General features: G+C 45.2%; 4 protein-coding genes across 23 annotated transcripts in view; all 4 read right to left on the bottom strand.

Moving 5' to 3' along the window:
• Window positions 1–2,224, bottom strand: part of dvl1a (dishevelled segment polarity protein 1a) — a 28,693-nt gene extending 26,469 nt beyond the window's left edge. For 3 of the 6 annotated variants that reach the window (XM_030355920.1, XM_030355913.1, XM_030355945.1), the window contains exon 1: window positions 1,761–2,224. In XM_030355920.1, the coding sequence (XP_030211780.1) occupies window positions 1,761–1,930 (170 nt within the window). In that variant the 5' untranslated portion in view covers window positions 1,931–2,224. The remainder of the gene's footprint in view (window positions 1–1,760) is intronic. The other 3 variants (XM_030355928.1, XM_030355925.1, XM_030355937.1) reach the window with 2 other exon arrangements.
• Window positions 2,225–2,605: 381 nt separating this feature from the next.
• On the bottom strand, window positions 2,606–11,773 carry mxra8b (matrix-remodelling associated 8b). The gene is made up of 10 exons (XM_030360802.1): window positions 11,580–11,773; window positions 9,196–9,222; window positions 8,656–8,979; window positions 8,456–8,557; window positions 7,774–8,295; window positions 4,956–5,114; window positions 4,746–4,776; window positions 4,545–4,624; window positions 4,287–4,340; window positions 2,606–3,799 (listed from the first exon to the last, which is right to left on the bottom strand). Exons 1-10 carry the CDS (start codon window positions 11,593–11,595, stop codon window positions 3,774–3,776), a joined length of 1,341 nt encoding a protein of 446 aa, XP_030216662.1. The 5' UTR covers window positions 11,596–11,773; the 3' UTR covers window positions 2,606–3,773.
• Window positions 11,774–12,696: 923 nt separating this feature from the next.
• On the bottom strand, window positions 12,697–14,405 carry aurkaip1 (aurora kinase A interacting protein 1). 2 transcript variants are annotated; one of them, XM_030364134.1, is made up of 4 exons: window positions 14,277–14,405; window positions 13,783–13,888; window positions 13,222–13,691; window positions 12,697–13,001 (listed from the first exon to the last, which is right to left on the bottom strand). In XM_030364134.1, the coding sequence occupies exons 2-4, from the start codon at window positions 13,832–13,834 to the stop codon at window positions 12,885–12,887; spliced, it is 639 nt and encodes a 212-aa protein (XP_030219994.1). In that variant the 5' UTR covers window positions 13,835–13,888; window positions 14,277–14,405; the 3' UTR covers window positions 12,697–12,884. The 2 variants fall into 2 exon arrangements, with proteins under 2 accessions (XP_030219994.1, XP_030219987.1); XM_030364127.1 differs by having other exon boundaries at window positions 13,783–13,891; window positions 14,277–14,372.
• Window positions 14,406–14,657: 252 nt separating this feature from the next.
• rap1gapa (RAP1 GTPase activating protein a) overlaps window positions 14,658–26,734 on the bottom strand; it is a 55,042-nt gene continuing 42,965 nt past the window's right edge. For 11 of the 14 annotated variants that reach the window (XM_030359004.1, XM_030359040.1, XM_030358988.1 and 8 more), the window contains 15 exons: window positions 25,657–25,757; window positions 25,349–25,478; window positions 24,777–24,932; window positions 24,555–24,626; window positions 24,373–24,459; window positions 23,792–23,932; window positions 21,929–22,042; window positions 20,660–20,737; window positions 18,352–18,461; window positions 17,944–18,075; window positions 17,679–17,790; window positions 17,351–17,462; window positions 16,833–16,906; window positions 16,574–16,623; window positions 14,658–16,222 (listed from right to left, as the gene is read on the bottom strand). In XM_030359004.1, the coding sequence (XP_030214864.1) occupies window positions 16,615–16,623; window positions 16,833–16,906; window positions 17,351–17,462; window positions 17,679–17,790; window positions 17,944–18,075; window positions 18,352–18,461; window positions 20,660–20,737; window positions 21,929–22,042; window positions 23,792–23,932; window positions 24,373–24,459; window positions 24,555–24,626; window positions 24,777–24,932; window positions 25,349–25,478; window positions 25,657–25,757 (1,428 nt within the window). In that variant the 3' untranslated portion in view covers window positions 14,658–16,222; window positions 16,574–16,614. The remainder of the gene's footprint in view (window positions 16,223–16,573; window positions 16,624–16,832; window positions 16,907–17,350; window positions 17,463–17,678; window positions 17,791–17,943; window positions 18,076–18,351; window positions 18,462–20,659; window positions 20,738–21,928; window positions 22,043–23,791; window positions 23,933–24,372; window positions 24,460–24,554; window positions 24,627–24,776; window positions 24,933–25,348; window positions 25,479–25,656; window positions 25,758–26,734) is intronic. The other 3 variants (XM_030358980.1, XM_030358952.1, XM_030359030.1) reach the window with 3 other exon arrangements.

Genomic DNA, 26,734 nt, shown 5'->3' with positions numbered 1-26,734 from the left:
GTGTGTGTGTGTGTGTGTGTGTGTGTGTGTGTGTGTGTGTGTGTGTGTGTGTGTGTGTGTGTGTGTGTGTGTGTGTGTGTGTGTGTGTGTGTGTGTGTGTGTGTGTGTGTGTGTGTGTTTGTGTGTGTGTGTGTGTGTATGTCCGCGCGCATCATTCTGCGTGTGCATGTGTGTGTCGGTCAGTCGGTCCATTCCAACCTGAGAACACAACACGAACACAACACAACAAGTTTCATTAGTGCCATATCCCATCCATGGCTCCATGTTATTTTTTGGTGTTTTTGTTGACCGCTCCAACGGGAGCACCGCGGTGGACCGGCGGTGAATATTCTTCTGGCAACACAGGGTCCATGTCATCACCACACAGAGGGTTAAGAGCAAACAGGCCTTGTTTGACCGTGTAATCTGCTTGTGGATCACCTGAGGTCAGGCCAGCTGTACGCCAGAGAGACAGGAAGTTTGGGATGAAGACCATAAAAACCAAACTCGGGACGGGCCAAGCACCAGGAAGAACCGGTTTCCCCTCACAAGGTCACAATCGTCCAGTTACTCTATGGCCACCACCACCTACACACACATTAACTTCATACAGAGCGGACGGGACATCTACTGTATCTGTATACTGTAGCATGTACTGCGAGTGTGTGGGAGGGTGACCGAAAGTGAGAGTGGGTGAGCAAGAGCAGAGAGGGAGAGAGAGCAAGTGAGACATCAGATTGGAATGAGAAACGCACATTGACATAAATATGCTTCCCCCAGCGAGAGGCGTGACACAATAGGTTCAGTTTTAAAACCATGACCTCACCCAGTCATTGACATTACGGACAATTGAAAACATGATGCAATTCTCGTTGGCTGCAGCTATTCAATTTTTAAATTCTATATTACTTACTACGTTGTATATTATTTGTTTTACCGAGCGTAGAACAAATTAAATGAGCTGAATAGAAATAAAGGGTCAATATCATGAAAAGGGACCATCATCACACACTCAGTCCAGAGTGCTCTGTAGCTGTGCAGTCATGGTGTATGGTTCTTAAGGCAGACCATGATGAAAACATTGGAGGATAAGGCAAAAGGTGTTTAAACCCAATGAGGCCTGAATGAGGTTACCTGTTGGGACAAGCTCCGTGCACGGTAATGTGTAAAGGGACAGACAGGCTCCGGTCTTCGAACCTTTGGTATATTTAACTTGTTAAAACCGAAACCTGGGGATGTTTGTCAGAGCTATTTTTAAATATAACGAAAGAAAAGGACTACGGTGAAAGCTGATCACAGAGTCTACTTGGAAGATCGATCCTGAGGTTGAACCAGAGGACCCCGAACTTGACCTCTGTGACCCTTAACGCGTAGGGCTTTGTCAATAGTTGTGACATCTGCATGCATCACTCATCTGTATTTGCATGTGTGTGTGGAAGGAGAGCGTGGATACAAAGGGTCTGTTTCCCATTGTACATGCGAGAGGTGAGTCAGAGCTGTCAAGAACAGCCTTTAGATAGACACAGAGATATGGCTGTACTTGAAACAATGTTTTCTCCCAATCGTGGACTGGATAGCATGTGATAATGAACAGGTGCCAGATGCGGTGAAACCCACACTAATGTGCCCAGGTTACAGTGTCTGCTGCCATCGTGGTCGTCTGATGAAGCTATTTATACACCCTATATATAGCTATAACACACCAATAACGCATTTGCAAATATTAACAGCAGCGAGAGAGATATAATGGAAATTAATGGTGGTACAAACTAGCCACTTACCCGAAATCCTGGTCCATCGATTTGAAGAAGAATTTGTAGCTGTTGACTGGGCGATTGTTGAGGACATTTTTAAAATCCGCTAAGGTGACTTTTTCCGGAGAGACTGATAATTTAACTAGATAAGGAGTCTCCTCCTCGTCTATGTGGTATATGATTTTAGTCTCCGCCATGAGAGTGAGGGTAGGACACTCATTGACACAGGAAAGGAACAAGGGTTGGCAGCGCAGTAAATAGGCCTGCTATGTTACGAGCGATCCGTAACATAACATAACATAACATTACACAGCGGCTTCCCCGACGGCGCTAACACGGTACACTCTGGCTCCAACGCCGAGGTATAAATAAGCGATTGTTTGATACGCAGAGCGAAAAAACAGACATAATCACGTTGAAAGTGTATCCCTGCTCCGATGTGTCGGTACGGTGGCTGTCTCGGCACTAAAACAGGAAGGGACAGTCCACACATCCTTGCGATATGGAGTTTGGAATATTGCTATTTATCCAGGAGGCGATCTGCGAGACAGCAACGCCATCTAGTGGTGGGTTAGGACTACTGCAGGTCTATTGTATTAACAGCGTTATAGACACGCAACAAATAAGGATTATATAATCCTGAAATGTCTTTAAATGTGATTATATTAGGATAACTAGTCAATAGCAATACCTTTACCTGATTATTTGGTTTTGTAGGGCCTATATATATATATATATATATATATATATATATAAAAAAATAATATATATGGAAATGTTTATGTCTCCGGGTTTTCACATGAATGAAACAGTAGGGGGTGGTGTTGTATAGCTCTTTAACATCGAGGAAGGCGAGCAGCTGGAACACTAAATAAACAATAATATTTATTATATTTTGGGGCCATACACGCTCACAAAATATTCGAATAATGTGCCCAATGAGTGGTTCAACACAGTTCATCCAACTGTGAGCAACATAGTTGCAAGAATTAGAGTGCCTTCATCACATCATACGCCCACAATGAGTTAACCAGTAGATCTAGTTTACATCGTGCAAAAACAAGAGTCCTTTATTGAAAAAAAGAACGCAATAGAAAAAGGCACTCGAGGTTGTGTTTGTCTTAAACAAAGTAGGTGATTAAGTGCCCCATGACAACAAAGTGTATAGAGGTTGTTTACGAAAAGTGTGCATGCATTTACCAGCAGATCTAATTATAGAAAGCCAACCAGGGTTTCTTTAAAACAATGTTTGCTTGTAAAACCAACCTACATAAATAATAACAAATATTTAGATGGAAGAGGATAGACAATTTTACCTACTTAATTCCTGAGTTGTGTCAGATTCAGTCCATCTTCCTTACATTCTTATTGTGATAATTCACAATGCAATTGAGTTTTATGGGTGTGAAATCGTTTTCTTATTTCCCTGTTTATATTTCCTATGAATTATGAAGTATGTTGAAAAGAGTATTTCTTGTTGGTAATATTGAGGCATCCTATAAAAACGGGAAACCTCTGTAATATTCACTTCAAAAATCATCAAATACTGCCTAAATACATTGTGCTTAACCAATGAATTTAGCGGAAGAGTTCTGTATTACAGTAAAGCATATTGTGTTAAAAGGTATTATAATTCATTAATCTTTAAGATGAATTGTGTACAATAAAGTGCACACATGTTGAGGCTGTGTAAGCACACAGACAGAAACTACACACATACAACAAGCAAAGCATGCACTTTAGAACCACTTGAGAAAGAACCAACTATGTAATGTAAAATGACGTGACAAGATACTTACGAAAATGTAACGACAAAAATATATGTTAAACCATATTGTAGATAAGAGAAACAAATGTGTATAAAACTTTAAAAAACGATTATTTTCCTAGACATTCTGGCTGAGCCAGAATCAGAGCAGAGGGAATTATCCTCCTGTCCTTACACAGTCGCCCATCTTTGGTCTCTGCATGGCCTCGTCCTCCCACTTATTCCTCTCTCCACTGCCCTGGACCTGCCAGTAGCAATCCACCAATCTCACATCACAGCCACATCTTCCCCTCCAAGTCTGAGGGCAGAGTGAATGGAAGAGGGAAAGAGCCGTGATTAAAGAGATCCTTTGACTTCTTCCTTTGGGTGAATTCTGCTGAGACCTTGAATGTTTTCTTATTTTACTGGCATTAAAGTTGCAATGTGTAAGAATGAGCCCCAGTAGGTGGGAGGACGTGAACTCTGCTGGCGTGGGGGCGTGAGGGGGAGGGGTTTGGGGTGAGTGGGAAGGGTTTTGTGAGTGTCTACGAGTCTTGTAAACAAAGAGAGTTACAGGCTGGCCAGCCATTTTTATTTGTAGAATATATCAGCAACAGGATGTGATTTTACGGCTAACATTACGAAAATCATAATCAGCTTTGACTTTTTCCTTGTGATTTTATTGCAAACATTCTGAAAATCAGCTCTGACTTTTTCCTTTATTCCTTTGACATTTTAAGATAGAAGTTTGTAGAAATGTTAGACATTGCATCTTTCATTTGGCCTTTCTCACATTTTCTACTCACCCTGATTGCAGCCTTTGGACATGTCCATCTCCTTCAGTAGGTTGTTCTTGTAATCTATGGAAGGGCCAAGTTTAGAAATTTGTTATAATATAATAAAATCCAAAGGAGATTATAGCAGTGTTTCTGTTTGTGTGTGTGTGTGTGTGTGTGTGTGTGTGTGTGTGTGTGTGTGTGTGTGTGTGTGTGTGTGTGTGTGTGTGTGTGTGTGTGTGTGTGTGTGTGTGTGTGTGTGTGTGTGTGTGTGTTGACCAGACTTACTTGAATTCAGAGGTTCCTGATGGCAAGTCTTCATCTCTGTGCTGGTCATTGACACCTCACCAACACAGAGCTCATGGCCTCTGCAAAGAAATAACATTTCATAGATTATTACCAAGTGATCACAATTTGACCAAATAGTGCAAATTACATGAATTATGTATTTTGATCATTTGAATTAAAATAATGTTAAATGGATATTACCGATCATATGTGCGGAGTTCGTAGTCTGTCTCTGTAATGAAAACACAAAATCAAACACAGAATCAAGTAAATGTGCAATTGTACAAAAGCAAGTGAGTGTTTCTTTAATATTCCTCTATACTATATCAGCTAACATGTAGTTAGGGAACTGTGGATCGCTCGGCCCGGTGGAGGTATAGCAAACTACAACGTGGACAGTGACAACAGTACCTCTCTTTCTGCGTCGCCGCGTAAGCACAATGATGGCGGCTAGGAGGAGGGCCAGCAGGAAGAAGGTAGCCAGGATGTAACCCAGCTGCTGCGTCATGTGACCCTGCTGCTCTGGAAGGATGACGTTCACCACTCTTGGCATCTCCACCTCGTTGGTGCCTGGTGGAACCACAACAGTCTCAATTGAATAGGCTTGAAAGGCTTTTGAAGCTCACTGTATTATATTTAATAATAGTCTAGTCTCGCCTGTGAGCCCAGGGGAAATCAAATCTTGAACTTTTTTTTAATCTAATCTTAATCTCTTTTCTATTGCTTTACTGCTAGATTAAATTGGCATACTCACTGTCACCCAGATATAAGACGTTTATATACGTATATGGACATACATCATTTTTTTGTGTATTGTATGTTATAACTCAGAAAGGTTCATATAGATTTACTGTAGATTGAAAATAACATCCAAATGTGTCCAAATGTTATTCTTTTCAGAGACTAATTCACATGTTTCCAAGAGCCGGCCAGAGAATGGGGCGGCCAGGAGTTAAATGTCAAAATGCTTTTGGCTGTAATGGCTTCCAGAGCTTATGTCATGCAGCTGGGTTTCTTTCTCTTCTAGAAACACACAGACCTAACCAGAAGAACAGAACCAGCAGGAAAAATAACATTTTGTATGTGGTCAGTCCGTCTGTCTGACTCTCTCTCCCACTTCTTCCAATAAACACAGAAGCCATTTCAGCACGCATGGAAAAAAAAACATGCGACACCTTTTTCTTTTTTTTAAGGCTTCAACAAATCCTATGAAAACAACAGTTACGTCAACAATGAAAAAAACATAAGAAGCTAGCAAGACTACAGCCGTTATAACTCTATATTGGGTACCACATTTAACCACAACAGAGGGACTATTCTCAACTACTGTCTGCCCTCTTCTGGCCCACGGTACGCCCAACAGAGGCTTAGTCGCAGTGGAATCTTCTTAGCAGATGTTCCCCGAAGGGTCAATGTGTAAACACCCATTTGGTCTGGTAATAAGCCCTTCCCTGGGACTCCAAGAAATACTATCTAGTTCTCCATCAATTTGGCTCAGGAGCTAAAGTATATTGTACCATCACAACGCAGTTATAAGTTGCACCCTGTGTTTGACTTAGAAATAGGTCAGTTGTTTTTGTGTAGTCAATTTCCCTATGAACAGTTCCTCTAAGTTCATACCGTAAATCTGAGGACTGCCGCATAGTTGACAGGAGGAATATATTATTGACAATATAACTCAGGTGGTAATGTCAGTAAAAGCTGAAATTATTGCTTTGAAAATAGAACAAAATTCTCAGACTGTCTCTTTGGTTTTCCAAAGAGAAAGCCGTTAAAAGAAAATAAACAATTTCAATTTCTATGAAGTGAAGATAAGGTCTGTGGAGATAACTGCTTTAGTTTCTGCCAAAACACTGTTAATAATAATAGTATTTTGTCTGAGGGATGATGTCTTGATTCTTCACCTGCAGACCAGCTAACAGATCAAAGAGACCAGGACAACCAGATGAATGGCTCGTAATCAGGCCGGACGAGGCAGGAAATGACCTCATGTGGGCGGAGGCGGCGCAGGTTTGGCGATTATCACCTGCTAATGTTTATAGTGCTTACCATGAACACAACTCCATATGTCGTGTTCAAGGTCATCTGTGGAACTCAACCAGGGACCCCCTTCCCCGGCACCACCCAGCCCCCCCTGGTGAGGAAGCCACAAAGCCTTCATCTGTTGCTTGCTTAGCATTTTGTCTGACAGTTCAGACAAGCGGCCACATGCAGAGGGACGGTCCCCACAAGCTGTGCTGGGTACAACAGCGTGTGTGGGGGTCAATTCATTTAAGATTCATGGACCCTCTCTTCCACGGCTCGACCCGGCCCACCTCATTATCACCCAGCAACGTTTAACTTGTCAGCAATAATTACAGCATTAAACCACAGAGAGGCCGCTATGTTGTTTTGTCAATGACAGATAATTGCTGTAATCTGATTTGGAGCACTTTGTGATGCGGCTTAATCTTGCAAGGCGGGGCCGCCTTGCAAGATTTCAGCTTGTTTACTTTGCTGGCATAGACCAGAAGAACCAGACAGGATCCCATCTCTCCGACTTGGGCCTTTCTACATGTGTAATATATAGAGCTGTTAGATGCTCCTAAGGCTCCTCGTTCAAAGGAGGAAGGAGGATCTATGATCCAACACATACCTGAACTCCCTCCTCATTTTTCTCTTTTCTCACTAGTCATCACAGATGTTGAGCAGATGTAACAGATGTTGCTTCCCTGAACTACTGATAAACAAGCCGCAGCCACAGACAGATACTGGTTGGTTCGGACGCTGACCTGAATCCAAGTGGAGGAGAAATAAACAAAAAGCAAGAGCAACATAGCCTGTAGTTGAAACTCTTAGGGTCCTCCTACTAAACCCAGGAATGCAGTGGAAACAACCCTGTTTCCGGTTAGGACAATTAGTGGCTATTTACTGTAGACCGCTTCGTGAACCATGACAGACACAGTTTAACATACAAATCAGTCTTTCTTTGTTTCTTTCTGCGCATTCACCACAACCTCCTCTTCCCTTTTCAGCTTGAACACAAAACCAGAGGGTTGAGGCGAGGCAAAATTGGCAAGAGGACCAACTGACTCAACTAACCAAATATGCTTCTAAACACACCAAGTCGTTTCACCCGACGCCCTCCATCTCTTAGGACTCATTTTCCATTTCAGGACGTTTCTGTATTTTTCTTTAATATTCCTTCGATTGGAACCCGTTTGTGTTCCCGTAGGGACCGCGTACAGACCTCTCTCCTTACTGAAGTCGGGCTCGGCGCGGGCAGGGACCCTGGGGGCCGAGGTCGGCACGGGGGGAGCAGGGGGAGGAGGAGGAGGAGGGGAAGGAGCAGTGGGAGTGCGCCGCCGGGGGGGTCCCACGGTCAGCCGGAAGATGCGCCTCTCGTACACGCCGCAGTAGTGGTGGTGCAGGTGGCAGGAGTACAGCCCCCGGTCCTCGGGCTCCAGGTGCGCGATGCTCAGGGAGAAGTCCCCGTCGGAGAAGGCGTCCTCCTCCAGGCTCATCTTGCCGGGGGTGAACACCGGCCCGTACTCCCGCCGCTCGCCCGAGGCGTAGAGGTCCACCAAGCGGTCCGCCCGGTCCTGGCGCACGCCGGGGGCCTGGTAGTCCCAGTGGGCCACCTGCTGCTGGTCCTCCTGCAGGCCGTCCCGCCACAGGGGGCGCCGGTTGACGCAGGGCAGCGCCACCGAGCGGCCCAGGAGCACCACGAACACGGTGCGCTCGCCGTCCCAGTAGCGCTTCTCCTTACGGGCTGCGGGGAGAAAAGGGAAAGAGGGACTTTAGTTGATGTTACTTCTCAGTTCTTGACACAAAAACACCGAAAATAATTTTCCAAATGCATTTAGATATAAAAATGTCCAAATGTATTTGAAGCTCGATCATCTCCCTCCACATGAAGGACAGAGCAGCACCTGATTTGGTGACGTTGAGCTGGATCTTAACGGACTGGTGGACCTGGCAGTAGTGGTGGTGCAGGTTACACGTGTAGACCCCTCTGTCTGCGTTGGACACGTCTGCCGAGGGGGAAATGAAGCACACCAAAACAACCGTTGGATCGACGTGGTTCAGAGCTCCGTTTGAACCCCCGAGCTTTAAGAAAGGGAACACTCACTGTTGATGACGAGGGAGAAGTTCCCGTCGCTGAAGGCCGTCTGCGGGACGGACACACGGCCCTTGTTGAAGGCGTTGTAGAGCCTCTGTTGGGGCTGGGGCCCGTCCCCGGGGGACATGTCCAGGAGCCGCTCCACGGAGTACTCGGGGGCGGTGCGGACCAGGTCCCAGTGGACCACCCTCTGGCGGTCCCGCAGCCGGTCCCGGGTCCACACCATGCGGGGGCTGTGGCAGGGCAGCACGGCCCGGGAGCCCGCCGGGTAGGTGAAGTTCTTGGTCTCCACCAGCCCTCCCTGCTGCCTATAGTCGCCGCTCTGACACCAAGCTGTTCAGACGGACGAATTGATTGGTCGATGGATGGACCAATGAAAAACACATAGAGACGGAAACTCACTCCTGAACAGAAGTCAGAAACTAAACCGTTATTGTTGATTAAATGATGCCAAGTGGATGCAGACTAAACAACTGAATGAAGCTACAAACATCCAGGACCATTGGTCACAAGAAGATGTTACAGAATTGGGAAATACATTTTTCTTACCACTTGGCAGCAGGAGGACCGCGAGAACTGAAAGAAACAAGTCCATTGTATTAGGTTCAGGGTCCCACTTATCCAATGAAATGCAGGTTTCGTCAAAACAACACCCACGGTTAAGTCATAAGCTTGTAAAAACCTGATGTTTATTTTATTTTTTGCAGCGTTAGCGCAAAGGCCGAACTGATCTTAAGAACGGGGAGGGGGTTGAGGGTAAACAGCTGCAGCAGATGTGCTTGTGCTGCAGTTAAAGGGACAGCAATGATGACTTGGACAAGAGCACCAGATAAACTAATGCCAAAAAAATGCTAAATCCTACTTATAACATCCAAAACAGTAAAAGGTATTATCATCAATTCTCCATAAATTACACCAACACATGGGAGTCATCATATGCTCTATGGCTCTTATCTACATCTATTTCGAGATTCTGGCTTTTTGGTGTGTCTATTTCTAGATTATGCATCTAACCTCTTTTTTTTACATATACTTCTAGATTGCACCTCATTTCTACAGCTACTTCAAGATTATCCTTCTAGGGATGGGAAACGTTTCTAACGGTTCTCATGCCAGTTTCCCCCTCCCCCGGGGGACTATTCTATGTGCTGTTTGTTCAAGAGCCAGCGGAGCCACATTAAGGGCAAAGCATACAGGGTCGCTATTCATATAGCCACCGCAGTTTATGGCAAGGCTGTGATTCGGCAGGAACCGTATTCACACATTCACCATCATATATACAATACCTAGGCTACGATTTGTACCGTTTCCTTGACCTTCAGGAGTAGCCTAGAGTATTAAAATGCCAAAAATGTGTAATGAGTATGAAGTCCCGTGGCAGCATTTCAATAAGCGTGCAGACGCGCATAATTTCACACCGCAGAGCGTCGGTGGGATCTGGATGAAGAGGGATAAATCCTCCAACAGAAGTAGAAAACAAACAACCATTGCAGAAACCTGTAATTTCCTCTCATCTCCCACGCTGGGTCACAGTGGCTGATGACTCACTTTGATTTAACACTTAGGACTTAACGACATGCTTCTGAATTGCACAGCATAATGATAGACACTTTCCCTAATGATAATCCCACTCGCTGTAGGCCTACTCGTTTACATCTGCAGAATCACACCAAGCATAATTTAATATAGCACACCTGGTTTTAACTTTTTTTTATACAAATACATTTTAGGGCTCAAGTAATGCTTGCGTTTGCACAAAGCTCTGACTCTGATGTGAGTCTGATGTGAGTCAGAATCAGAGTGCAAAGATCTACTTAGTCAGCATGGTCCGTCAACAAGTACAGACTAATCTGAGGGGGCTGCAGTCACCTCAGGACCAAGATATATTCAGAGAGGCCTCAGGCTACCTGACCAGAACATATACATAAATCTGTGTGTGCGTGTGTGTGTGTGTGTGTGTGTGTGTGTGTGTGTGTGTGTGTGTGTGTGTGTGTGTGTGTGTGTGTGTGTGTGTGTGTGTGTGTGTGTGTGTGTGTGTGTGTGTGTGTGTGTCCTTGTGTGTAGGATTAAGGTTAAATTTGTCAATTCGGTTGTAACTAACAATCCCCAGCTTGCTGTAAAGACATGTTTTAGTTTATGGAATAATGGATACATGGGTGGATGCATGCGCAATTAGAAAGCGCTGAGCTGATAGTATACCTTTTACGGTACAATGGTATGGTCGAGTGTGTAGACAGATATGTTCATTAGACCAGAGACTACAGTTAACTTGGCTCGAGCGGTAATCCCCTTCCTTACCTCCTACAGACTCAAAGCAGCCCACTCGTGGTGAAACACTCGTTACTGACACTCTAACAAGTTAATGACAGGCTGGAGGGATTGTGCTGACTCTCCTGCGCAGACCGCTGTTAACTCACAACACATTGCTCGTTAAACCACACGGCCCGCAAGCATCGCAGAGACTTAACGCAACAGAGGACATGTGGAGGAGTTCTTGGTTGAAACGTTAAAATAAGGACTTTAACCTAGGACGTAGGTTAAAAAAGTGGGCAAATAGAAAGATGTAGGTTATATTTTCGTATTATTCCTATTGCTGAATGACACTAAAGGGGCTAAAACGACAAAGCATTGGCATGGAAAAATATTCTGGTGATTCGTAGGCTATGGCCAAGTAGCAAAGAAAAATATAATAGGCCTATTTATACAGGCATAGGATAAAACTAATAAATTAACAATGGCACATAACACACAAGAAGAACTTTTAAAGTTACAAATAACAATAAAGGGCTTATTATAGGGCTATTTACTACAGGCAACAAGACAATATGACATACATTTCTTTGTATGAAGAAATATAAAGACAAAATGTTATTATGGTACAGAAATATTCAATATTTGTTCTGTTTAAATGAATAGGGCTAACAAATTCTTACTCTGAAGCGGCGACATGTCTCCGTTAATCCTTGCAGATGGGGATGCTGGAAAAAAGTAACTATTTTAGGAAATGTAAGTTATGAGCATCAGCAGTTGGAAAAAACAAAGACACCTGGGCAGACTTGTCCGAAAACAAAGGCAACTCTGCAGCCCCTGAGTGTACTTCATCCAGACGCCCCGCCCCTGAACTTTCCTGAAACTCAATGCCGCTCCAGCATTGGCACCCTATCGTTCCCAGGCGCGCTCGTCGACGGAGCGCCTGGAACGGGATGCTCCAAATAACCGTTGTAAACGAGGGAGAAGGCGGGACTTTCGTAGCGTTGGTTGAGCGGCGAGGAACAGAGCGAGTTCCGATTGAGAAATGTCCATTGTCGTAACATGTTTCAGTTATTGCTTTGTTAAATCTCAATATTTATCCTGGTTCTCATTTGCCTTACTAGTCTCGTCCCTAACGTAAACAACTCACAGGAAGGAGATCGGAAATGTTTTTGCGATTGACCGGGATAACGCTACAATTCATGATCTTCTCTCACCCTAAATGGTACCAATAGGCAGCTATTATAATAACGTAATAGATGCCCGTTAAAACATGTAATGCATTCAGGTAATGAAAATCAGCTGTTATGCATGTATGTGCTTATTGCACATAACATTTTCCGCTTAAGTTGGGAATTGGGTTTGCTGTTATAGTCTGCGAGGGTAACCAAAACCGAAAGATAAGCAATAATGACGCCGATTTCCAGGTTTATGAAAGAAAACACTTCATACTCCAAGATAAATGTATTGCAATTTCCTATAGTCCTGGCCTATTATTGTGGTGAGCTAGGGTCTGGCTGCAAAGAGACCTCGACATTAGGATTAACCAAAAACTTAATGAAGGGTACATGTCACTGTACAATCATAAAATATTTAATACCAGTCTTACCGAACTCAGATACCCTAGTAACTCTGAAATCATATTTTCAGTTTCAATATGCCATCATTAGTAGCCCTATTGCCTTCATGTGTTGTGCTACGTCACAACACTGCCACCCAGTGTTAGAATCGTGTAAATGTTAAGTGAATGGATTTTCCCTTCCGTCAGTAGTGTAAAATCGAAACATTAGTACAAAGAGACACATTTTTGAACATGTCATTGTATTTATTAAACGCTCTATCTGTACTTGATAACTTATTCAACACATGGTATAGGCTGACAACACTGTCAAATATTTCCAGGGTTGAAACAAAGTAGTTTGAAAGGAGAGCTGTCCAGAGCAGTCCAGTATGGCGGGGTCGGTGCCTGGAGACAGACAGCAGAGACCTCAGTTCTGCCTGTTTCCGTGCCGTTTAATGAATATCTTCGGAGGAGACCATCCCTCTGGAGCCTTCTTCAGTCCAGCCCGTCTCCAGATCCGCGTCAGGTCCTTCTCAAACCGCTTCTGTACAGGACATAGGCGTATACATACAAACAGTCATGGAAAAAATGGTAGACATGGACACAAACAACACACAAGTAGAGACCAAAGTAGGTGACACTTTTAATCTATAGATGCTAGATGGAAAATCAACTAAACCTGTACTCATTTACACTGATAGTTCAAAACCTCTCGCTGTGATGTTCAAGAAACACAACACGGCCGACGAAAGCAAAGCACTCACCTGCTTCCTCTTTGCCCGACCCTCAAGCACCCTCCTTCTTAAAAACTTGGTCCGTTTCATCAGCTTCTTGTACTTGTGATGGTTCATTTTGCGCCGCCTGATCTCCAGAACATTCTTACAGCTCAGAGGCGTCACCGTGCCCTCGCCATCCTCCATCACAGGTACAGAGGAAGGTGGCAGCACCTTCTCCTCCAACGCCTCCCCCACCGCCTCTTCCTGGGCCAGTGGAGCCTCCAGGAGGGGAGGGAGGGAGTAGCGCAGACACAGCCAGGTCTCCAGAGGGCTCACAGAGAGATTGCGAGGCACGAGAGCCTCGTCCAGTTCATGCTCAAGCTGGACCCATCGCGGAGGCGACCTGTTGTCTGCTGCAGTCGAGTAGCTTCGGAGTTTCGGATTAAAATTGGAGCAGCAAACACGAAGAGCAAGTGGTCGATTTTCCCTCAAGATCTGCCCATGGTTTTGAAGTTTATCTAGGAACCAAAATAAATACACCAATGTCACGTGGTGGCATCAACAATGTGAATAGGCGGAATAGGGTCATACATTTAAAACGGAACCCACTTGTCACTCTACAAAGCTGGCCAAGACGAGGTACAACTCTTGAGGTAAACATTGTCAGGCTAACTTTCCATCCACCAACTTCATCTGAAACCCGGCAACCCCGCTCCTGTTGACAAGATAACAAAACACAGATTAACCACAGCCCCCAACATATGGAAGATGTGTTTCAACGAACTGTTTTTCAGTGAATAACATGATCAGCTTCCAATATCTAACCAATTGTTCACCTCGTTGTCTGCAACCTATAATATCTTATTTTTATTTGGACCAAAGTACAATAAAAAACGCGAATATAGTGACACATTAGGTTACATGTCACATTTGCCAATGACAGCTATACAGCTAGCGCATTAGAACTAGCATCCCGTTACTTTGTCACCTTCTCCAGAGGTCGATGCAAATATATCGTAATAGAGGTCGCTCTTTAGACATATATGTTAGACAGTCAAAAATTCATTCCCAACCAAACATCACAACAAGAAAATATAACTTACTGAAACCTCAGCCGGAGACTTCAATGTGACTCTAGCCTAGCATTACTACTTCTACCTTGTGCGTTGCAGATATATGCCGCTTCCGGTTTCATGGAGTTGATATGTCGGTCCTTTGGTTCCGTCTAGAAGCGTATGCTCGAAACCCACAAAATCAATGCCAATTCCCTACGTGTGCCAGCCGAGAAGATGATACTTAATATTTGGAAATTCAATTATAGGATTCATTTTCTACCGATTTCCCATTAATGTATTTGCACGTAGAAATCGAAGAAGTTTCGTTTGCATTCCTGCAACGACAAATATATAATTTTGTTGGTATTGTATTATAGTTTCTGTACAATTACGATCGAGTGTTTATTTAGCAAGCAATCCACAAAGAAAATCACTGGAAAAATCTTTTATTCTTAAACTTTCTGTCAAAATGATATTGAGAGGTAAGAGCACAAGCATTATGGAACAATAAAACCACTTAATATTTATTTGCTCTCTCTATATATATATATATGGACATGTAAAATGAAAATAGAGACATCCTTAAAACAACAACAAAAAAAGTTGTAGTGTAGCAACATTATCAACGCATTCTCCTGTTTTTTCACCATGTCCTTTAGAAACAGATCCATGTCCAATTGATTTATTATAAAAATGAACTTTCCTTCAACAGTAATGCATCGATCAGGGCTCTGCAGATGACAGCATTCTGATAATTGGCTTTGACAGATATGTACACAAACAGGCTGATGAATTAAATTACTTAGTATGCCAGTACTATCACAGATATTTAGCATAACAGTTATACTCCACACGATTAGATGTCTCAACTCCCAAAAAACTGAATAGATTTAATAAATACAAAAATATCAATGAAAACATAATGTACAGAGGTTGGTCACCACATCGACTGATGAGATGGATAAGCACTTAGAATGAACCGATAAAATCGTTTTTCGTCATGGCTAACAGAGTGCACAGACTGTATCATTAAGTATTTTGAGTACCTTGCCAAAAATGAATGTGAATACCATAATTATTTATTATGTGTTTCAGTTCATTTCAATATAATTCCTGTCAAATGTGGATATTGATTGTGTATTTTATCTAAAACTGCCATCTAAACACATGTTTATCAAATATAAAATCATAAACAATTAATCTTTTACGGCCATGTCAATGGATTTTTCATGTCTTTCAGGGATGTGGGTAGATTACTTCAATTGAAACTTGGCTAAAGGTACAAATTATGTCTGTTGTCAGAAGTTTAACATTTTAGTCTTACAGCAGATCTTAAGAGAACTTGATAACGATATCATGTTAAGACATGTTACAATCAATTTATCCCTCAAAGTAGAGCACTATCACTAGTAATTATATAGAGTACAACAACCTTAAAATCACAATGATGGAGGCTTCTTTTTTTGTAACAAAATTTGATGTTCAACATTTGGTATTCTCTTAAATCTTAGAAGTTTTTATTGGGCCTAAGCTTTTGGTGCCTGGGAAAAATTATAAATTTTAACCACAGCAGCAATGGTTGCAACTACATAGAGTTCAATGACACTATCACCTAGGCCCTGACCAGACAGAAGCGAACAAACATCAAAACAAATAATATTTCTTGTGTAAATGAATAGAGTTCTCTTTTGGGTCACATGTGACAGGAACAGGCGCTAAACGTATCAGTGAGTTGTTGGATAGGAACTATATAGTGCAAACGGCCTTTTTGCGTTAATACTCTAAACTCTAATCCAGGCTTCTCAAGGTCCTAAAGGCGTTCCCCAGGGTCTCCCAGGCTTTCTGAAGCTTCCTGGGGGGCTCTCAGGCCTCACTGACCAGCAGATTGGCCAGGCCTCTTCCTCTTCGCCCTCCTCCTCCTCATCATCAGCATCGGTCACAGCATGAGTCTGCCCTCGTCTCTTCGCCTGGGAGGATTGTGACTTATCGATATGCTTTGGGAAAAGAAAAAAGGAAACAGATAGAAGCTTTGAGGTATAGGTAAAACAAAAGAGCAACTACTGTTTCGGCGTTTACGGTTTTCTATGCTGTATTCGTGGTTTAAACATGTACTTTGTAAAGATATTACCAAGCTAAACTTAGCATTAGCTCTAAATGCTACTTATCTGTAATAAGTCTACAATTGATAATTTTTGGGGATTTGTGGTGTTCACATAAAACGAGACTCGGGGAAGCTCTGTACATGATCCTCCTCCTTCCACAACCATACCGATCCCTCCAGATCTAAACTCCAGGCACCAGATCACACCCTGGGAGGGAGAACACACAGCATTGAGATGGCTCACCTGCAGAGGAAGGTCCAGGACACAACCAGGTGGGTCAGGGGCTAACAGTTCTGTACACAGACAGCACAACGGAGCAGGGTTGAGGAAAGACAGCAGAAGACAACCGTCAGCCATAACAATGGCACTGAAGCGACGTTGATCGCAATCAAACACACGCGCCTCACCATCGCAGTACCAACAGCAACATCCTTAGGGCATTGCGTAAGATCCACATCAACTGATTACCGGTATGTTTCCTGAGATTCCTGGCGTGACTCACCGAGGAGGACTGATGGTCATGTGGACGTTCCAGCTTGATCCGGATCTCTGTTCCTTTAGGTCCCTCAGTCTTGCCTGTGAGACGAGCATCACATGATGAGACATAAGTTATTTTTAGGGTTAGTGTAAATGGACATTGTGTTTGTTATAAGAGAATGAAACTGCACCTCAAGCCGCTGAAACAAGAACATCTCATATGTCGTTTTTGTTTTACTAACACTTTAAGACAGAGAAACACGAGAATGACACAAATCACCCACAATGACAACTGCATACACAAAACACAAAGATTGGACAACAAGGGAAAAAAACCTTGGATCTTAAATCACAAAGGTGAACTTAATCATTAAACAATACGGGAAGGACAGAGGGGACCCTCCCTCCCGACTACAGTGTGTGTGTGTGTGTGTGTGTGTGTGTGTGTGTGTGTGTGTGTGTGTGTGTGTGTGTGTGTGTGTGTGTGTGTGTGTGTGTGTGTGTGTGTGTGTGTGTGTATGTGTGTGTGTGTGTGAGTGGTACCTGTGGAGCTGCCCCTGCTGTTGGTGCTGGTGCTGCTGATGCCGTCCTCCAGCCACGTGCTGTATGTTAAAGAGTCTCTCTTGTGTGGCGTCCCTCCTGACGACAGGCTCTCCTGCACCACATACCACACACATCCATCCCATGAAGGACAGTGGACAATATCTGATTCCACCTGCTATTGCTTTGTGTTATATGCTCGTTACTAATCATGAATAAAGGATGAATAATGGGGGCAAGTGAAACCAAGATAGTGATGACACACACATCTCTCTCTCTCTAGCTATCTCTCACACACACACACACACACACACACACACACGGGGCCCACCATGCCGGTGTCGTAGTCCTCGGGGGCCTCGTTCTCCTCGACCACGCTGGTGAAGCTGCTGGCGTTGGAGGAGGAGCGCGAGAGGTCGTGACCTTCAGGGATGGACGTAGCCCTGACACAGAGTAAAGAGCTGAGCGCCCAGGACGGTTCTATCCATTCTTATACAGCTCACGTGTTTGTTCAACAACAGTAAATGAGCACCCTTCATGATGTAAACTACACATTAGGGAGCGGATGGTATCCATGCGGTTATTATTTTGCACACCTGTTCTTGGCGTATGTCGGCGAGGTCCTTAGGTCCTCCGGAGTGCTCTGATTGGACGAGTCTTCTGATTTGGGGTCCTGGGAGGTGTGGCCACTGTCAGGAATCTTCTGAGTAGCTAAGAAAATCTCTCGACTGTTACGCGCACATGCGAACACACACACACACACACACACGCACACACACACACACGCACACACACACACACACACACACACACGCATACACACACCACACACACACACACAATACACACACACAAACAATACACACACACACACACACACACACACACACACACAACACACACACACACACGGTTTAACATACATGTAAGAAGATGGTCACACTACAGGGTTGTGAATTTAAAAAACACATTAGACAATACGAACAGAGACAACGTGGACTCACCTCTTCTCCTGAACTTCCTGAATGTTCTCGATTCCGATGGCACTGCTGCGCCTGGCACTGAAGGGGCCAGACTTCTTCCTGGTCGGGCTTTTCCCAGGGATGATCAGAGACTACGGAGGAGCGACAATGGACGGTCAAAACAAGAGATCAGGAGATTCCGTGTTTGTACAGAAGACATTGTTTTGGCTAGTGTTATACACATAGCATTTATGCATAATTAGGAATGATCTATTAAGCACTTTGTTTTGGACAGATTAATCTGCAGATTTAGTTCACCGAATTATTTTTCTATTCTTGTTGAAGAAGTGATATCATGCCACAAGTTGTGAGTGTGAAACGGCTTGTAATAGCTCATCAGACTCACACCTGGTGGCATGATATCACCCTTTTAATAATTACAAGTGTGATTAAAGGGTTTTCATGGCAGAGCCGAAGGGGCAATGATTCTTTAAAGGGATCCTATTGTTTCACCAGGTGTGAGTGGGATTAACCATGACAAGTGGGAGAGTCCACCCACATGTATGATGGACAGATCTGGCTAGGTATACCAGCCTACTTTTCGGTGATCAGAGTCAAACCATGTCGCGCTGAAATGCGTTTCCAATACCAGTTAAAACGTGCCGCGCTATTCTGAGTCGAGCCCTATATTGACCATCTCGGAAGTGGGCCGAAGCACGTCTACGGTGACGTAAGCTCTGCTATCTGTTTGGAGTAAGAAGTTGTCCCTCAAATTGTATGAATATATATCTTTAGGAACAATACTGTGTGTTCTTGTGTCTGAGCTGCATCACCATGCACCCAGAGTGTGACTAGAGCTCTCAACCACTTGACTAATTATATTTGTTCATACCGACAACTATGTGAGCCTAACTGTAAAAAAGTAATGAAGGTTAATAGAAGCGCACAGCACTGGGATTTTAGTTTGCAGATATTTGCTTGCAAAAACAAATAGCTTTTTGAAAGGGATAGATTTCTTCAGATTAATCTTGTTTAACGGCCAGACATTGAAGTAGACAGTATTTCACACTATAAGAATGCTGCCCTCAACCCTTTCTTCCCCTCATATCGAGGACCTGTGGCACTATGGTGCCATGTGTGAAGATTATCCAATGGGTGAATGGGAATATCCTGAAACTAATCAGTTCTCAATGAGCTATTGAGATTATGAGGTAATTTTTTACCTTTTAATCTCAATATCTCCTTGGAGGTACAGTATATTGAGACTCAAACTGAATTCATCATCGTCGTTATCATTGTGGGTGATCCGACTGTCCAACTTAATAATAATTATCTCCTAAAATTATCAATCAGTTTTAAGGTAGGCCATTATATACAACTAAATAGGCTAAAATAAGGGTATTTTGTAATGTCCCCGACAAGCACGTCCTCAGATAAAGGCACCATCAAACAGGTGGTCCCGTTGTAATAGGGATTCATATCCCAGCCGCGCTGGGCTACCGCGCTGAGTCAAACCAGTACAGCATAATGGGCTTATCTATCAAGCAAACATCTGGGCGGACCCTCCCACTGGTGAAGGCACAAGAGGGTGATTAGAGGGGGATTTTGAAGCGGCATGTTACGGCTAATCACACTCACACCTGGCGGTGAAATATGGGCCCTTCAACGACTTGCTATCTGGCGGCACACGTTCTGATCTGCCCTCTGGGTGTGATTAAGAAACAGTGAAATATGCAGAACATTTGAGTGTGATCCGTTGGCTCTGAGCCAGGGCAGAACCGAAGAAGAGAGGGGCTCTAGGCTTTACCAGCCTCGGCTTCCCCGGCAGCGAAGCTTCCAAGCTCCTATTTTAAGCTCTTCAAACAGTGCGCTCTTAAAATAGGGACTTACGAAAATAACATTTATATAACTTGGCTTATGTTTGAAGAGTATCCTTCAAACATGTTCTTGAATATCTTAACAATTTGTGCTCTGAGCACATTCAAATCAGGGTGTCGACTCAGCTGCGACATCAAATATCCCCAGACTTTTGCAACAGAGCAGAAAGCACAGAGAGGGAGTTTAAAGTAAGTGACAGAAAAAGTTTGGTGACAGGATCAAAGTTGGTGCAGAGTGACTAATGAACACTTCATGTGCAATTAGTACTGGCTCAAGTAGCAGCAAATCCTTTGCTTAATACAACATTGTACTGATGAGATGGGTCGTTAAGAAATCCTGATATTTTGAGTCCAATTTGTGTCCTGAAATTCAGGTGAAAAAATTATGTGACGGGCCATGATGCAGGGATGCAGGTATTTAGTGAACAGTGCTTCAAACACAACAATAGGAGTATTGAGAATAGGAAATTAACCTCTTCTACTGTTCCTATCCCTATGGCACTGCCCCGACGTCCATACTTATTAGGGCTTTTGCCTGGCACAAGCAATGACTAAATCACACAGGAGAGGACAGGGGAGAGAGAGAGAGAGAGAGAGAGAGAGAGAGAGAGAGAGAGAGAGAGAGAGAGAGAGAGAGAGAAAGAGAGAGAGAGAGAGCGAGAGAGAGAGAGAGAGAGAGAGAGAGAGAGAGAGAGAGAGAGAGAGAGAGAGAGAGAGGGAGAAAGAGAGAAACAGCAGAATAGGAAATGTTGGGACGAGAAAAAGAGAGAACACCATGAGATTTCATGCAGTATTATATGAAGCATGTGTTAGCAGAAGAATACAAGGCAGAACAGGCCTGGCACTGGGCTTAATAAGACAAGAATAATGAGTACTGTTAGAGGAGCCAGACGCCTGGGAGGAACCACAGAGGAGAGCGCAACTTGAGGACAGAAAGTCATACTTCACATTTAGAAAGACCACGACGGTGAACACAAGGCTGGCCTCATTTAAAATGAAATACATCTATCATGGTTGAATAATACCTTTCATGGCAATGACAAAAATGTAATGTTGGAATCCAAACTGTAATGTTAGGATACAGTGAACCACGAGAAGGCACATTTCTAGGAATCCTGCATTGACAAAATAATTATGGATATACTGCTTGATCATTCACATAAAATGACCAAAAATAAGTATGCACATTTCAGATTAAAACTCTTATTCTATTACTACTTGCTAAATACTAAACAAAATGCGACTGTTAAAGCAAGAATCTGCCCATTTATACATTTCCTTGTTAAAGAAAGTGGTGCAGGATAGATGAGAGAAGCATGTATGCAAGTGTGCACACACACGCACAGACACACACACACACACGCACACACACAGCGTGTGGAAATAACTGCACATTAAGGTCAAACACTGATGCATCAGAGTTAAAAATAGAAAAAGGTCATGTTAGAGTTAGAGTAGGGCTGCTTTGATACGTACAGGAAGCTCCTGACGAAGACGAGGAGAAAGCGTTAAGCGGGGGGGGGGGGTCTTTGAGAAGGCATGGATGACCGGACCGACCCACCGTGCAACCGTGCTCCGTCAGAGGTCGGTCCAGTGGGAGCGGGTTAGGAGTGGGTTAAGGGATAGGGTGTGTAGGGAGGGGCGGTCTAGTATATGAGCTACGCTACGAGCAAGCCCCGGCGGTGGGGTAGAGCGAGCCCCCCAGCCAGTCCAGCACGGAGGGCTTGCGGGGCCGTACTTACTATCCCTTGGGATTTGTGGCTGTCTGCGGGGTTGTTAAAGATGGACAGGGATTGTTGCTTCTTCAAATAGTGACCCGTGGTGTCCACGGATTGGCTTCTGCTGCGGATCACTCGCTACGGAGAGACATGAGGAGGAGGGGGAGGAGGTGGAGGAGGAGGAGGAGGAGGAGGAGGAGGAGGAGGAGGAGGAGGAGGAGGAGGAGGAGATCAACTATGATGGTGCTGACTGCTGCCAGGGGGAGAACTCTGAGGTTAACCCCTCAGCGCCCACCGCCAGGGAGACAGCTCCCTGCCCCGACGCTGATCACGCCAGACAGTGTGAGAGCGCCACACAACACCGCACACGACACAGCCCCGAGGGAGAGGCAGAGGAAAGGGCTGAGCCTAGCTATGAGCCTAGCTATGAGCTATGAGCCTAGCCATGAGCCTAGCCATGAGCCTAGCCATGAGCCTAGCTATGAGCCTAGCCATGAGCCTAGCTATGAGCCCAGCCATGAGCCTAGCTATGAGCCTAGCTATGAGCCTAGCCATGAGCCTAGCTATGAGCCTAGCCATGAGCCTAGCTATGAGCCTAGCTATGAGACTAGCTATGCGCTATGAGCCTAGCTATGAGCTATGAGCTATGAGCCTAGCCATGAGCCTAGCTATGAGCCTAGCCATGAGCCTAGCCATGAGCCTAGCCATGAGCCTAGACATGAGCCTAGACATGAGCCTAGCTATGAACTTAGCTATAAGCCTAGCTATGAGCCTAGCCATGAGCCTAGCCATGAGCCTAGCCATGAGCCTAGCCATGAGCCTAGCTATGCTTGTAGTGCTCCAGATGGGGAGAAGAGAGCGGGGTGGACGATGGATATTAGTCACTCACTAAACAGGACATACATGTATGCATATAGATATAAAATATCTCTGAATAAAGCGTTGTAAGGAAAGAAAAAGGAATAGGACGGGCCGGCAGAAGTCTCCCCGACATTTGAACACAGCCAGCCGACGGTTGTGACCCCGAAGTGAAGTCTCTGAGAATTAAATGAGAAATGTGTGTCATGCACAGATATGAATTTACAGGCTACGAAATGGAAGGCATCCCAAAGTGGAACAAATGCAACCGGCAGAGCGGAGACTGGATGGAGAGAAGCATGGGAGAGCGTTAAGCAGTGTACTCCCAGAGGTGAGACACAGCAGGGAGGGCTGAGCCACCACCGCCAGAACCCGAGAGGAAGCCAGGGTGGAACCAAATGTTAGAAGGGATGGAATAATAGACCTCAAGAGGAAGACAACAAACATCAGAAAATAGTCCCATTGGTTACAAGACAACACCTTGATTAGTTGAAGTAGGAAGGAGGTAGTATTAGGTAGAGGGATTTTTGATTTGTACAAGGACACCAGGTGGAAATAGCTGTGAGGTTGCATTGAAGCGAAGAAATGGCACAGACCTGCAAAATGTATCATTTTAATAACCATATTGTGATATGATATTAATTGCTATACATTATGATTAACTAAGGAAATGGTGTTCATGTTAACTAAGGTATTAATGTATACATTACCTTATCCTTTACCTTTACCCCTAACTCTAACCCCTATCCCCTATCCCTAACCCACTAACCCCTAACCCCTAACCCACTAACCCCTAACCCACTAACCCCTAACTCACTAACCCCTAACCCCCTAACCCACTAACCCACTAACCCTAACCCCTAACCCACTAACCCCTAACCCACTAACCCCTAACCCAGTAACCCTAACCCCTGCTATAAATTCTATTTATTAATTCCTCTTACTTCATGAAGCTATGTTCCTAAATGTTGTGTAACAGAGGAACGCTGCTCTGGGGGGGGGGGTCATGTCCCTGTATGGTCCTGTTACCTTGAAGGACTCAAAGAAGCCTCCCCCTGCTGCGGTCCCGTTCTCCAGCTTGTCGTCGTCCCCCCCGAGGCCCAGCATGGCCTGGCTGTTGACGTGGAGCTCCTCGTACAGCGTCTCCAGGAGGGCCGACCGCGTGCGCTCCTACAGAACACACACACACACACACACACACACACACACACACACACACACACACACACACACACACACACACACACACACACACACACACACACACACACACACACACACGTATACAAACACACACACACACACACACACACACACACACACACACACACACACACACACACACACACACACACACACACACACACACACACACACACACACACAAACAGGGACATAAGGAAAGGCGCACAAACACAGGATGCTAACGGAAACTAATAACAGAAAATATGATAATTAATAAAATATATTAATATTATGGCTTTTTGTTCAGTGCAGAGAGGGAAATGTATTACAGTAAAGAAGCAAGGGAATGTCCTCCTAGACAGGGAGTGTGAATGGGAACCAGGGCTGTAACAAGGCTTATCATTTTTTCATTTACAATAACTCACCTCTAATTTGGCAAATTTCTCTGCCTTGCAGCAGGCGTACTCAGCATTGATCAGTTTGGTAAAGAGGAATTCATGAAATTCCGGACCCTGGAAAGATTGAGAAGAAAAGTGATATTTTGCATTAATGAGTGCCATGACCCCCACGATGGGGCTCAGGTATAATGATGGATGAGGACGTCTACCTTTCTGAACACCGCAGGCTCTGGGAGGGCGGGCCCAAAGAAAGGTACATCGTCCCGCGCCGTCACAGACACCTGACCCAGGACAGGAAACAGAGGGTCAGGAGCGGCTCAACAGGGTACCATCAGGTTACCATCAGGTTGCCATCAGGTTACCAGTAGGTAACCAGTAGGTTACCATCAGACCCCCACAGGAAGCTGAGTGAAGGCAGGGCAGCGTGTCACCTTATAGTGGACGTTGTCCGAGCAGGCGTTCATCACTTGGACCACGACGTAGGCGTGGAGGAAGTTGGAGGCGATCATGTCGGGAACAAACGGGGTGCTTTCCTCTTGGAAGATGATGGCCACGATGTCGTTGCCTATGTGCCTCTTTCTCTGCAACTGCAACCACAACCAGAATGAACAAGCCCCTCCTCAAAAGAAGAAAGTGCAACGTGCGTAGTGCTGAGGCCAAATGATAAGCCTGCCACTGTCTGTATATCACACCTACCGCGTGCCAAATGTATCCAGTTATATCACCCATATGTATGTTTGTTCATGAGCAGAGTCACCACTAGGGGGAGTGCTGCTACCTTCCTCATCACATCTCTGTGTGTTAACACCTCACGCAAGGCCAGCCTTAACTGCTAATAACACACTCCGTATTCAGGGCTCCACACAGAATATCGAACTTGTAACAAGAATCGTCAAAAGTGCTCAATCACGGGTCGCTTGAAGGGGTTCTCCGTCAGTACAGAACAAGAACAATCCGAGGGAGCTGACATTGTGCGCTGGAGGCGTGCTCTGCGGTTGCATACCTGCTGTGCGTCGCCCTCGGTATAAGGCAGCTTGGTGGACACGTGGAACATGATCTCTTTGTTGCGGTAGTTGCTGTAGACGGACTCGGCGCCCGTCTGTCCGTGCGTGACGTCCAGCCCTCCGCGGAACCTGCAGGCGAGGGGAGAGAGGGGCGCCCGGAGGGGCGGGGGCGGGGGCGGGGGGGGGCATGACCATCAGTCCGCCGTGGAAACATTGGAGCACACATGACCGCACAATGTGAGGGGAACGTCGAGGCTCATCACGTCCGACGTTCCCTGGTCGCCTCAACCCGAACACTCCTCCTCACCCCTTGAAGTCGTGCAGGTTGATCTTCTCCCCGAGAAATTCCAGGAATTCCACGAAGGCCGGGCTCTCGTTTGTGTTGCTGAAAAGCTCCTCTTCCGAGGTCTGCGATGGTAACGGAGACACGGGGAAAACGTTTTTTTTTTTACTTGGATTTGGTTAGACATTTTACTATCAAGCACAAAGCCTACTTTAGGCCCAATCCCATTTCTACCCCTTACCCCTTCCCCTTACCCCTCCCCCTTGTTTTGAAGGGGGAAGGGGAAGGGGGAGGGGTAAGGGGTAAGGAGTAGAAATGGGATTAAGCCTTAGCCTCCCGACACGAGGCCAAACAGTGTGACTAGCTCTTCCCATCGTCTGTTAATATGCTCCTCTTCAACGTTAACCATTTCAACTGATACGCAAAAACAAGGCTTCTATTTTAAAAGACGACCTTAATAGTCCCCCACGGCGAGGGCAGAGGCAGCAGTGCGTGACGGCCGGTGAACACCTGCTGGGGAGCTGACCCTCCGCCGGGAGGGGGGACGGCGAGGCTGAGGCCCTGACAGCGGAGCCCCGCCCGCTCTGCCTATCGTGGGGTTTGTGTGATTGGTGTGTTTTTTTATAACGCCTCGACAACCGACACGCACCCTTGGCCTGGTGGCGCTGAAAACCCGCCCTGAGTGGGGGGCCGGAGGGCCCTCCAGGCCCCTGTGAGGGGGCCCTTGGGACCCCCAGAACGCCGTTGCGACCGCTCTTTATCAAAGGAGCAGGCGGTGAGAGCTCCGGGACGCAGATCCGTATTGAGGGGTTCTCTACACGAGTGCCACAAGGATCCTTAAGGGGGGTCTGGTGTCGCCCGCGTGGCAGACAACAGTGGTCGTGACGGTCGTGACGGTCGTGGGAACATGCTTGAGGAAGGGTCAAACGGACCGAGAGCCATTATGAAAGCAGAGAGAGAGGGTCTCAAAACATAATTATCCTTCAGAGGAAATAATGGAAGTGTCTGGACATTGTTTCACGCTGTACCAACGCTACATTGTATCTGGCATGAATATGGGACTACAGATTGTTCTATAATTACCCTTCACCCCTCTCTCTCT

The sequence above is a fragment of the Gadus morhua genome, chromosome 1, assembly GCF_902167405.1.
Source record: "Gadus morhua chromosome 1, gadMor3.0, whole genome shotgun sequence".
NCBI lineage: Eukaryota > Metazoa > Chordata > Actinopteri > Gadiformes > Gadidae > Gadus > Gadus morhua.
Note: the sequence above shows the minus strand (reverse complement) of the source record. Positions and strands in the feature narration are given on the sequence as shown.